This window comes from Lithobates pipiens, unplaced genomic scaffold (genome assembly GCF_037356315.1).
Source record: "Lithobates pipiens isolate NorthernLeopardFrog02 unplaced genomic scaffold, aLitPip1_a1.2 Scaffold_37, whole genome shotgun sequence".
In the NCBI taxonomy this organism is placed as follows: domain Eukaryota; kingdom Metazoa; phylum Chordata; class Amphibia; order Anura; family Ranidae; genus Lithobates; species Lithobates pipiens.
This window is the reverse complement of record NW_027507825.1, coordinates 830537-843645: the sequence shown is the minus strand read 5'-3', so window position 1 is coordinate 843645 and position 13109 is coordinate 830537. Positions and strand designations below refer to the sequence as shown.

General features: G+C 48.0%; 1 protein-coding gene across 4 annotated transcripts in view; it reads left to right on the top strand.

Annotated features, from left to right (window-relative positions):
* The window catches only part of DLK1 (delta like non-canonical Notch ligand 1), a 39280-nt gene extending 26987 nt beyond the window's left edge, over positions 1 to 12293 (top strand). For 3 of the 4 annotated variants that reach the window (XM_077466643.1, XM_077466644.1, XM_077466642.1), the window contains 4 exons: positions 1633 to 1693; positions 2346 to 2476; positions 7634 to 7775; positions 9938 to 12292. In XM_077466643.1, the coding sequence (XP_077322769.1) occupies positions 1633 to 1693; positions 2346 to 2476; positions 7634 to 7775; positions 9938 to 10655 (1052 nt within the window). In that variant the 3' untranslated portion in view covers positions 10656 to 12292. Of the gene's footprint in view, positions 1 to 1632; positions 1694 to 2345; positions 2477 to 7633; positions 7776 to 9937 lie in introns of all 4 variants that reach the window. The other variant, XM_077466645.1, reaches the window with a different exon arrangement.
* Positions 12294 to 13109: the final 816 nt, after the last annotated feature.

Genomic DNA, 13109 nt, shown 5'->3' with positions numbered 1-13109 from the left:
GGAGGGGCTGTGACTAATAGCCTCTGTGCATATACAGCAGCTCCCATTTACAGGGCACCCTTGAACCCGGTTTTGGGTTTCCTTTATAAGTGGTTCTGATATTATCTTTATGTGATCTGTGCTATTCATGTAACTGTTATCATCCTCTGTTTGCCATCGATTGTTATTATCGTTGCTGTTTTTTTGGTCTTCTGGGCGTGTTGTCCAAATAAGGATCCTTTCCTTCAGCCTTGGTGTGGGCAGTATTGCCTGGGGGGGGGGGGGGGGAGTTATCAACCGGAACAGAGGAACCCAAAAATCAGCCACCCCTCCAAAAAATACCCATTAATCTTGTACAAAATTCAGAGCTGTCCAGTGTCTTCTGCATTCTCCCATGTCATATCAAATACTATCAGCCTCAATATCTTTGAACTACAAAATAATTAGCCAATAGGTTGGTATTCTGTAGTTTAGCAAAAGACAACTTGGCAGGGCTGACACCATTTATTGTAATAGCAGTCCAGTTGTCAGTAGGAAATGATGAGCTTTTCAGGGAGGTCATCCGGTATTTTTCGGTACTTACAGGATCTCTAAAAAGCAGAAAACACAGAGAAATATGGTGCTGCAGAGCCAAACGTTGCTATAGAGGAGGAGCCAGACAGGATTACAATGCATTTAGCTTCATTCCTAGACTCCTCCCTCTGCTGCTCCAATTATAAAACCTCCCCCGACCACCTATTCATTGGGCGTCCTCCTCGCACCTTATTTTGCCTTAGGCAGCCTATTCATAGAATGCAGAGCAACCAGTGAAGAATTGTCCTGACTGTTAAACGCGTTGAGACGGGACGATCTCTGTAGATTATCTGAGGCATACCTTACATGATGTGGTGGTCAGTTGTAGAGCACAGTATGTATAGACAGTTCATTCTATGGATGTGCATCCCTTTAATAGTGTTGGGGAGTCGGTTGGGGTCGAACAAAAGTTTGAGGCAGTAATTTTCCACATCCCATCCGCAGCATCTGCATCATATGGTGGAAGATTTTCCAGGGGCGGGAACAGACATGGAGAGCTTCCAGTCGATGATCCGCTGGGTTACTGGGTCATGAGAATAGACCACTGGCCAGAACTTACCCAGTATGCAACTGAACTGCTGAGCTGCCCTGCATCCAGCGTGCTTTCCGAATGGGCGTTCAGTGCTGCCGGAGGTTTTGTGACAGATAAGAAAGCGCGTCTGTTCAGGGACTCCGTGGACCGGCTGACATTTGTCAGAATCATTGAGTCCTGGGCTAGCAGCAGCTATCAAGCCCCTGATGCCGATGTCGCTGATTAAGTGCTTTCTGGATCTGGAATCTCTGAAAGACTGTCTAGGCTGCCTAGCAATTGAGGGGGAAATTTCTTTTGAATGGGTGAATGCTTGTGGTAATCGTCCAGCAATTTTTTTTTAAATGAACCCATTAAAGCCCCGTCATTCAATTTTTCTATTTATTGTTTTTGGGGATGATGGCGCTGTAGGCATTAAAAATCATAGTTCAGTCATACTTAAGCTGTCTATTAAATCATCGATTGTTGTTATCTGTAGAATTGTATTCTGGGGATCTGTGAGGTGCTCAATGGTGGTTCAGAAACAATGCTGATTGCTGTATATTTTTCAGGTGTCTGCAGGCCGGGCTGTCACCCTGAAAACGGGTTTTGTGAGAGTCCCGGGGAATGCAGGTAAGTACACCTACACTGCCGAAATATTGAATGTTAGCACCACAGGGAGGAGGAATAGTGCCCCATCATTGGTGTCAGTGGGGGGAATAGTGTCCCATCATTGGTGTCAGTGGGGGGAATAGTGCCCCATCATTGGTGTCAGTGGGAGGAATAGTGCCCCATCATTGGTGTCAGTGGGAGGAATAGTGCCCCATCATTGATGTCAGTGGGAGGAATAGTGCCCCATGATTGGTATCAGTGGGAGGAATAATGTCCCATCATTGGTGTCAGTGGGGGGAATAGTGCCCCATCATTGGTGTCAGTGGGAGGAATAGTGCCCCATCATTGGTGTCAGTGGGAGGAATAGTGCCCCATCATTGATGTCAGTGGGAGGAATAGTGCCCCATGATTGGTATCAGTGGGAGGAATAATGTCCCATCATTGGTGTCAGTGGGAGGAATAGTGCCCCATCATTGGTGTCAGTGGGAGGAATACTGCCCCATCATTGGTGCCCCGAGGGCCAGATAAGAGAGGGGGAAGGGCCCGCAGTTTGGAAATGATTGCTTTAATGAAATGGTGAATGGGGGAGGGGGATTGGCTGTTATAATGAATATTTTACAAAGAAATGTATAGAGAAGGAAATCGTTTGCCCCGCCATTCTGTCTCTCTGTAGGTGTCGCCCCGGGTGGAGGGGGCAGTTCTGTGATCGGTGTGTCCCGTTCTCGGGGTGTCTTCATGGCGGTTGCACCAAACCCTGGCAATGTATCTGTGAGGACGGATGGGTGGGCAGCCGCTGCCACATCGGTACGTATCGGTGATCGCTGGCCCAGCTCCGCACATTAACCCTTCAAGTGCTGGGGGGGCAATTATTTCATTTTTTACACAAAGAAACCCCCAAATCTTCTCCATTGTCTTCTATAGAAAGAAGAGAAAAGCACAAAGTCTTCATCACATCTTTATCTTTATTTAGAGCCTCAGATAATAAAATCTCAAAATTTCCTGCAAAGAAACGTACCGAGAATATCTGGAGGGGGCAGTTGTGGGGTCTCTTGGTCCCCTAATGCCCCCTCTGCACCTCCCCCGCCCCAGACCCCAATGTCTGCACCTCCCCCACCCCAGATCCCAATGTCTGCACCTCCCCCACCCCAGATCCCAATGTCTGCACCTCCCCCACCCCAGATCCCAATGTCTGCACCTCTCCCACCCCAGATCCCAATGTCTGCACTTCCCCCGCCCCAGACCCCAATGTCTGCACCGCCCCCGCCCCAGACCACAATGTCTGCACTTCCCCCACCCCAGATCCCAATGTCTGCACTTCCCCCACCCCAGATCCCAATGTCTGCACCTCCCCCACCCCAGACCCCAATGTCTGCACCTCCCCCACCCCCAATGTCTGCACCTCCACCACCCCAGACCCCAATGTCTGCACTTCCCCCACCTCAGACCCCAATGTCTGCACCTCCCCCACCCCAGACCCCAATGTCTGCACCTCCCCCACCCTAGACCCCAATGTCTGCACTTCCCCCACCCCCGGCCGATTCCACCGCACCGCTTCACATTTCTCACTTTATAGAAAACGCAGATAATGGATTTACCGCCTGCTGAGCTCTCACCACGTTCTCCGCAGACATCGAATGTTCCTCATTCTTCGGAGGACAATGGGCTCCCCTCCTCCGACTCCCCTCCTCCGGCCCGGAGCCGCTCACAATGGTAAAGGGAAAGAATTGGAATTGCTGGACTCAGCCCAACACATTTTTATAGCTGATCCACATCTTACCTTTCCTACCAACTTTAGTCGTACCCTCTCTACCAGCCTGAGCTGTACCCTCGCCACCGACCCTCGCTGTACCCTCGCCACCGTCCCGAGACGTACCCTCGCCACCGGTCCGAGCCGTACCCTCGCCACCGTCCCGCGCCGTACCCTCGCCACCGTCCCGCGCCGTACCCTCGCCACCGGTCCCGCGCCGTACCCTCGCCACCGGTCCCGCGCCGTACCCTCGCCACCGGTCCCGCGCCGTACCCTCGCCACCGGTCCCGCGCCGTACCCTCGCTACGAACCCGAGCCGTACCCTCGCTACCGGTCCGAGCCCTACCCTCGCTACGAACCCGAGCCGTACCCTCGCTACCGGTCCGAGCCGCACCCTCTCTACCGGTCCGAGCCGCACCCTCGCTACCGACCCGAGCCGCACCCTCGCTACCGACCCGAGCCGCACCCTCGCTACCGACCCGAGCCGTACCCTTGCTACCGGTCCGAGCCGTTCCTTTGCTATTGATCTGAACCATAGCTTCACTACCAATCCGAGGTGAAGAACTGGCCAGGGTAGTTGATGAATACTAACATTACCCAATGATAGAGCTGTAGCCCACTATACTCCCCTCCAGTGATGCAATGTCTGTTAATACCTTCACCGGCCGGCACAGACATCTTCAATTGGTCTTCTTCCAACATCGGCATCTTCATCCATCTTGCTGGCCCCGGATGACAGACACCTGCATGGGGGCTAATTAATCCCCCATTACTGACCCGCCACGCCTTGGACCTCCTTCACCGGAGATGCACAATTGTTCCATGCATCCGTGTGCAGGCCGTCCCATTCATGTGAATTGGGATGGAGAAGCTGCACAGACACAGCCATTGAGTCGGTGGGTGCGAGTGCCCTGAATGCAGACAGTGTGATTCCGGGTTCTTGCCCCACACCCCCGACTTATGTAACGATTATATATGATATGATATATTTTATTTTTTTGCTATTCTTTTTTCCACAAAAGTAGAGTTACCCTTTATTGTTGAGTGTTTTGTGGCCCTGAGCTCAGGAGTAAACGGGGCCCTTAGTTTGGCGCATATGTGGCGATCGTTTTAATCCCTTTCATTTCTTCGAATCCTATAACAAAAGAATGACAACAGCTCCCCCCGGTGTACAGACAGGATAATACATTGACTTTCACGGTTCCTTATTATCTCTCTTCTCCAGAGATAATCCGGCTGTCAGGATTGGTCCCCGGAGTTCGGGAAATGTTCTTGTCTTTCCTGATATGAATCAATTGTCTTGTCTTGTCTTTGTCTTCTGATACCCCCGGGGTGCAATTCTCAGCCTGGGCTTGTTGGTTGTGAATTTGGGTATAAAACGTATCGCTGCCACGCAAAACTGATAGTATAAAAATTTACTTTTTTTTAAATCTTCCATTATTTTCTACTTCTGACCCTCCCCCATTGCTGTAATTGTTTCACTTCCTCTTCTCAAAAAATTAGCAGAATGTGAGGATCCCGCACAAAGATGAAAGAAGGACGCTGATTACGCCGGGCCCCAACAACGCCGGCCATCACACCGCATAGAACCAGGAATAAAAAATGCTTCTTTCATTCGGAATGTGTCGATCCCGGACACTCATTGTGGCTTCTGTTGTACCGGCCCTTCCTGGCTTCTCCCCTGCTGGACCACAGAACACCTCCCCCCTCTCCTCGTCTCCAGTATGTAGCTCTCAGTCCCACATGAGACCATAATTTAAGGTCCCTAGAGTCCTTTCTTGTAGTTGTACCCACAGCCAGGCACAGCGCCACTCCCTTGGCTCAGTCTAGGACATGGGTCTTCAAACTACGGCCCTCCAGTTGTTCAGGAACTACAATTCCCATCATGCCCAGTCATGTCTGTGAATGTCAGAGTTTTGCAATGCCTCATGGGATGTGTAGTTTGGCAGCAGCTGGAAGGCCGCAGTTTGAGGATCCCTGGTCTAGGAGTTTGATGCTTTATTGCAGAACTTGGATAGGAGTAGGGTGACTGTGGTGGGAAACCCTGGTAACACTACTAGCAACTTGAGGACACCAATATTCCTCCTATTATTGTGAGGAGAGTCCTTGCAAAAGCAGTTAGTGGACTGAGCTCTACCAGGACAGCCGGACAGGACACCCGGACAGGACACCCGAAAACACCCGGAACAATGTGCCCTATGAGCAATGCTTCCTCTATGAGGGATAAGAGCATCTCAGAGTCTCGGGGATCTTTTCCTCCACTCACAGATGTCCTCGGATAGTCGGACACCTCCTTCCAGACACTTCTCCTGTGATACCAGAACCAGATCCCCAGATGAAGGTCCCTCAGTCAGCCACAGCATCTTTCAGCAGAATAGGCCCCTCAGCTAACCTAGCTGGGACCTCCAGGAACAGAAGACACATAGCAAGCCTGCCGGGGGGGGGGGCAGAATTTCCTCCTCTAGGACAAGAACCCATCTGCTCCCCTTCAAGCCAAACCCAAACAATTTAGCGGCCTGTGACACCCAAAGGGGTGCCCCAAGTAGAGTAGTAATGTGGTGCGCATAGCGTGCCGCATAGAACAGTGGGTGTGGCTAGATTGCTCTTGCTGACATCATCGTCCTGCCCCCCCCCCCCCCGATGCTGAACCTGCCCGCAGACAGGCCCCTGTAGTGTGACTAGCTTGGTTACTTGGGGAGCCACAGCCCAGTCTGCCTGAAACCCGAACACATGATTCAAAACCCGAACTGTCCGGGTGAATCCCGAACAGGTGGCAACCCTATACCCATGGCAGAGTATTTATGCTCCTTTCCAGCCACCATCTGGGCACTTTTTCCCAGGGATTGGCTAGGGCTGCATAAATATTCAGCTGCTGATTTGACTTTCCTAGCCTACTATCTTCCAGAATATTTATGGAGAAACAGGAGGGAGCAGTTATTCCTGCAGCCAGTGAAACACGGAACACCCACAAACAGCTCCACTCATTACAGTGAACTAGCAACTAAATTTACCCAACCTAAGTACCTACAGTGTAAATACAAAGAATTACCACTGTATGGTAATGACTTCTCCCAAAACAGCTGTCTCCACAGTCCCACAGGGTGCTGGCTCTGTTTGCAACAGGAACTGAAGTAGAAAAGATGTAGCTGGATAGCCGCACTCCGAATTATTCAACTTTATTTCAAAAATGTAATTAAAATCATAGCATCTAGGCTGGTAAACAGACTAACTGCACAGCCGCTGACATGTTTCACACCGATCACGGTGCCTAGTCATAGCTCATGACTAATTCGGAGTGCTCATGACTAATAATTCAGAGTGCGGCTATCCAGCTACATCTTTTCTACTTAAGTACCTACAGTGCCTGGAAAGTATTCATACCCCTCAAAATTCCCCGCATTTTGTTACAACCAAAACCACAAATGTATTTTATTGGAATTATATGTGATGGACCAACACAAAGTGTCACATAATTGTGAAGTGGAAGGAAAATGATACAAATAAATATGTGAAAAGTGTGGGGGGAGGGGCATTTGTATGGCGCCCCCTTTACTCTGATACCCCTAACGCAAACCTAGGGGAACCATTTGTGGAGAATTTCATGGGGTGTGAATACTTTTTCAAGTCACTGTATCTACAAAGGTTGTACAATTACATAAGGGAAGGATGTCTGTAGTCCAGCAAGGAAGAGTCAGGCAGGGCTGACACCACTGCTTGGAATTTTAGTGTGGCAGAGGATGTGATGTCAGCCCATTCACGTCTGACCATTCTGTAAATGCATGCAAAATTGCACTCATTTTTGAAATGTGCAGAAAAAAGGTTTCCAGCGTGCCCTGCCCTGTTATAATGGCACCCCGAACACAGCATGCGGAGAAATGCACGGCAAATGCACCAAAACGCGTGAAGCTCAGCGCTTTAGAAGCTACACAAGCTACTTTGGTGCGTTTGTCGCACACAGGGCAGTCTATTGAAATCGATGCATGTGTCCAAGAAACGCATACCCAAAGGCTGAAAAATGTGGTGTGATTTGGGGTGCATTCGCAAAATGGTGTGAATGAAGCCTTAAGGATGTTAGAAGCTTGCTGGGTTTCTGGCAGGATCAACAGGAATAGTTCTGACTAAAGACGGAGGGGGGAGGGGGGGATATATTACAGAGACAAACTGAACAATAATATTCTTTATTTTGAGTGCAAGTGTGCGTTGTATCTCCACAGACGTCCACCCGTGCGCGGCTTACCCATGCTCCAGCAACTCCACCTGCATCGAGACGGGGGACGGCGGATATATTTGTCTCTGCGCTCCGGGCTTCACCGGGAAAAACTGTCTGGTTAAAATTGGGCCCTGCATCACAAATGGGTAATGGGCTTCTTGACTCCCCTCTTGGTCAGATCCGGTGGGATTTAATACAGACATCTATGCCAAAAAGTTTCCTGGATGAATGTCACAAGCATTCGCCCAGCCGTGACAAACGTTCTCCGTAATTTTGTTTAACAGGTTTATTTCCTATGATCATCGGTGCCATCTAGTGGCCATAACATGGTATATTTCCCGATTGAGGTATTTCAGGAGAGTTCGGCATTGTGGCCACTAGATGGTGCTGACAATTGACAAGATACAGAGAAATCTAGTCATGGCTGGCCAATTTTTTTTTTTTTTTCTAAATGGACCACTATAAGAGATTGTATAGTAAATGTATGATTTATTTAAAGCCTATACTTTTTTTAAGTTTAGATAAAGGATGGGTTCAATGCCAGTTTATGATTGGCTGTCTCTGCCCTTTTACTTTCTGTGCCCCAGAGATGGAACAGGAAGTTCGAGAGGAAATCTCGACAAAGTTGTGTTTTTTCATCCTCCATTCACTCATCACAGAAATTCTACAATAATTATGGCTCCACTGGAAAATTATCTAACAGTTTATCTAGAATAATCTATGATGTCTCCTCATAATGAGACTTATAATGCCCTATTCCTGCCTGCCTTTTCTTGCCACCCTCCTCCTTGTGGCTTGATGCCCAAGGGGTGCACACTCCAATTATATGTGGCCCCATAGAATAACGTGGTTAGGCCATAAAACACAGTGTACTCCGTCCCCCACCACTTTCAAGTAGTTGCAGTCATTCATTTTGGCTACATGTCACTAAACCCAGAATAGAATTTCTATTTCACTGAAGCATGGCCTGATGGCTCCACCAATTCCCTATCTTCTGTCCATGAGGCTGACGTTTCCTTGGCTTGATGGCTCCACCAACCCCCTTCCTCCTGCCCATGAGGCCAGAGTTTCCTTTGGCTTGATGACTTCACCAATTCCCTTACTCCTGTCTATGGGGCTGAAGTTTCCTTGGCTTGATGGCTTCACCAACTCCCTTACTCCTGTCCAAGAGGACGGAGCTTCCTTGGCTTGATAGATCCACCAACCCTCTTCCTCCTGCTCATGAGGCCAGAGTTTCCTTTGGCTTGATGGCTTCACCAATTCCCTTCCTTCCGTCCATGAAGCCAGAGTTCCTTGGCTTGATGGCTGCACCAGTTCTCTTCCTCCTGCCCATGAGGCTGAAGTTTATTTGGCTTAATGGCTCCACCAACTCCCTTCCTCCTGTCCATAAGGCCAGAGTTTCCTTGGCTTGATGACTTCACCAATTCCCTTACTCCCATCATGAGGCTGAAGTTTCCTTGGCTTTATGGCTCCACCAACTCCCTTCCTCCTGACAATGAGGCCAGAGTTTCTTGGCTTGATGTCTCCACCAACTCCCTTCCTCCTGACAATGAGGCCAGAGTTTCCTTGGCTTGATGTCTCCCCCAACTCCATTCTTCCTGTCTATAAGGCTGGAGTTTCCTTGGCTTGATGTCGTCTTCACAAATTCCTTTCCTTCCGCTCATGAGGCTGAGGTTTCCTTGGCTTGATGGTTCCACCAGCTCCCTTCCTCCTGTCCATGAGGCCAGAGCTTCCATGGTTTAATGGCACTTCCAAGTTCCTTCTTCCTTTTCACGAGGCCAGAGTTCCTTGACTTAATGGCTTTACCAATTCCCTTTCACCTGTCCATGAGGCTGACGTTCCCTTTGCTTGATGGATGGCTTCGAAAGCTCCCTTCCCCTTGTTCACGAGGCTGGAGTTTCCTTGGCTTGAGGGCTTCACCATTTCTTATCCTCCTGTCTATGAGGCCAGGTTTTGTTTGGCTTGATAGCTCCACCAACTCCCTTCCCCCTGTCCACAAGGCCGGAGTCTCCTTGGCTTGATGTCTCCTTCAACTCCCTTCCTCCTGTCCATGAGGCCACGAGAGTCTCAATATTGGAGCATATATATTTGTGGATAAGTTAAGGGCAGGTATGACTGGAGGTAACCCATTCCTTCTTAAAGGTCCTAGTAGGAAAGTGAAAAACAAATCAGAGAGGGGTACAGAAAATGCTTCCTTGTATTTAAGTGTGTTCCACATGCTGTGCATTTAGCCATGTGCTAAATAAGTTGTTTCAAAAGTGACCAATCTTCCTCACATTTTTATATTGTTCTTTAATCACCATTGCAGGTCTCCTTGCCGGAATGGAGGGACATGTGTGGACAACAATGTTTTTTCGTCCCATGCCTCATGTCGGTGTCTTGATGGTTTCGCTGGTGACTACTGTGAAATAGACAAGGATGACTGCAGCCCCAACCCTTGCGTTAATGGAGGAAACTGCACAGACATTGGGCCTGGCTTTCGCTGCCATTGTCCAGCCGGCTTTGGTGGTCATTCTTGCTCTGAACTTCTTTCATGGTGTAACAGTAACCCTTGTTCCAATGGTGGGACATGTTATGAGAAGCTGGATGGGTTCCAATGCTCCTGTCCATCAGAATACTCCGGAGCCACCTGTGCTTCTTCTACAAAAAGTAAGAGCTTATCTACCAATGAGCACAGCTATAACTTCCCGCCACATCAAAAGTGGTTCCAACACCCGGCCCACGAGGTCCTGAAGATCACCATGAAGGAGACCATCCACAACAATGACCCTCTCCTCAACCAAAGTCAAATCATCTGTTTCATCGTCCTCGGCCTCCTCACTTGTCTCATCGTCCTCATCACCACCGGGATTATCTTCTTCTCTAAATGTGAAACGTGGTTGGCCAATGCAAAGTACAGGCACTTAATTCGCAAGAAGAAAGATTTTTACATGAAAGCGAGTCGAGAGAAAGGAAATGACGTCAAAATAATATTTCCTGAAAAGGTGAAAATAGCAAACTACAGCCGGAGTTACACTACGATATAGGAGGGAGCGCGGAACTGTCTTTGTTACTTGATGTTTTCATCTTCATCTGCTGGACTTTGTACGTGGAACAATAATAGTGTATTGGGGGAAGGGCGAGGTCGGCTAAAATGGATATTTTCAGATGCTAGTGGTGTGTGACCAGTTCATACCTTCTTCAATGTTTTATTTTTTCATTGTGGATAGAGTGAATGACACAAGGACACTGAATTTCAAAAGAGCCAACTTCCCTAAACTACGAACCTTGCTAGAAGGCATGAATTGGGATAAAATCTTAGAAACAAAGAACACAGAGGATAGATGGGTTAATAGCATATTAAATAAGGGCATTAGCCAATGCATCCCATTGGGAAATAAATAAAAAAAAAAGCAAACAAAACTCCTGGGTGGCTTAACTCTAATGTAAAAATGCATATAAAAGCGAAGGAGAAGGCCTTCAAAAAAAATACAAGGCTAAGGGATCGTCATCATCAGCATTCAGACTTTACAAAGAATGCCACAAGATATGTAAGGATACAATTAGGGCAGCTAAGATAGAACACAAAAGACACATAATGGGGGAAAGCAAAAAAAAAATCCCAAAACATTCTTTATGTATATAAACAGTAAAGGGAGGGCAGACCATTTTGGCCCCATAAAGAATGAGGAAGGACATCTGGTTACAAAGGATGGGGGATGGTGAATGTATTGAATTTATTCTTCTCCTCAGTCTTCACAAGGGAATTGGGGGGCTTCAGTAACCAAAACTGCAGTGTTTATCCTCATGACACACCACAGGGGGACAGAGGACAGAATTAGAATTAGACTTGGGAAACTTAACATTAATAAATCACCGGGACCAGATGGCTTGCACCCGAGGGTACTTAGGGAACTCAGTCGAGTAATTGCCAGACCATTGTTCCTAATTTTTACTAACAGTCTACTGACTGGAATGGCACCAGCTGATTGGAGAAAAGCCAATGTAGCACCAATATTTAAAAAAGGGCCCAAAATCCATCCCTGGGAATTACAGACCAGTCAGCCCAACATTAATAGTATGTAAACTCTTGGAGGGGATGATAAGGGACTATATACAAGATTTTAGTAATGAGAACGGTATTATTAGCAGTAATAAGCATGGATTCATGAAGAATCGTTCTTTCCAAACCAATCTACTAACCTTCTATGAGGAGGTGAGTTGCCATCTAGATAAAGGAAGGCCTGTAGACGTGGTGTATCTGGATTTTGCTAAAGTATTTGTTCCCCATAAACGTTTACTGTGCTAAATAAGGTGCATTGGCATGGACCATAGGGGTGAGTACATGGATTGAAAACTGACTACAAGGGCGAGTTCAGAGGGTGGTGATAAATGGGGAGTACTCGGAATGGTCGGGGGAGGGTAGTGGGGTCCCCCAGGGTTCTGTGCTGGGACCAATCCTATTTAATTTGTACATAAATGATCTGGAGGAGGGGGATGGGGGAAACAGCTCAATCTCTGTATTTGCGGAGGATACTAAGCTAAGCAGGGCAATAACTTCTCCGCAGGATGTGGAAACCTTGCAAGAAGATCTGAACAAATGAATGGGGGGAGGGGCAACTACATGGCAAATGAGGTTCAATGTAGAAAATGTAAAATAATGCATTTGGGTGGCAAAAATCTGAATGCAATCTATAGACTGGGGGGAGGGGAACCTCTGGGGGGAGGGGAACCTCTGGGGGGGATCTAGGATGGAGAAGGACCTGGGGGGGAGGGGATCTAGGATGGAGAAGGACCTGGGGGGAGGGGAACCTCTGGGGGGGATGTAGGATGGAGGAGGACCTGGGGGGGAACCTCTGGGGGGGTCTAGGATGGAGAAGGACCTGGGGGGGAGAACCTGGGGGGATCTAGGGTGGAGAAGGACCTGGGGGTCCCAATAGATGATGGGCTCAGCAATGCCAAGCTGCTGCTAACAAAGCAAACAGAATATTGGCATTAAAAAGGGATCAACTCCAGAGATAAAAGGATAATTCTCCCCTCTACAAGACTCTGGTCCGGCCGCACCTGGAGTATACTGTCCAGTTCTGGGCACCAGTCCTCAGGAAGGATGTACTGGAAATGGGGCGACTACAAAGAAGGGCAAGAAAGCTAATAAAGGGTCTGGAGGATATTAGATATGAGGAAAGGTTGTGAGCTCTGAACTTATTCTCTCTGGAGAAGAGACGCCTGAGAGGGGATATGATTTCATTATATAAATACCGGACTGGTGACCCCACAATATATAAATACCACACTGGTGACCCCACAATATATAAATACCACACTGGTGACCCCACAATATATAAATACCACACTGGTGACCCCACAATATATAAATACCACACTGGTGACCCCACAATATATAAATACCACACTGGTGACCCCACAATATATAAATACCGGACTGGTGACCCCACAATATATATATATATATATATATATATATATATATATATATATAT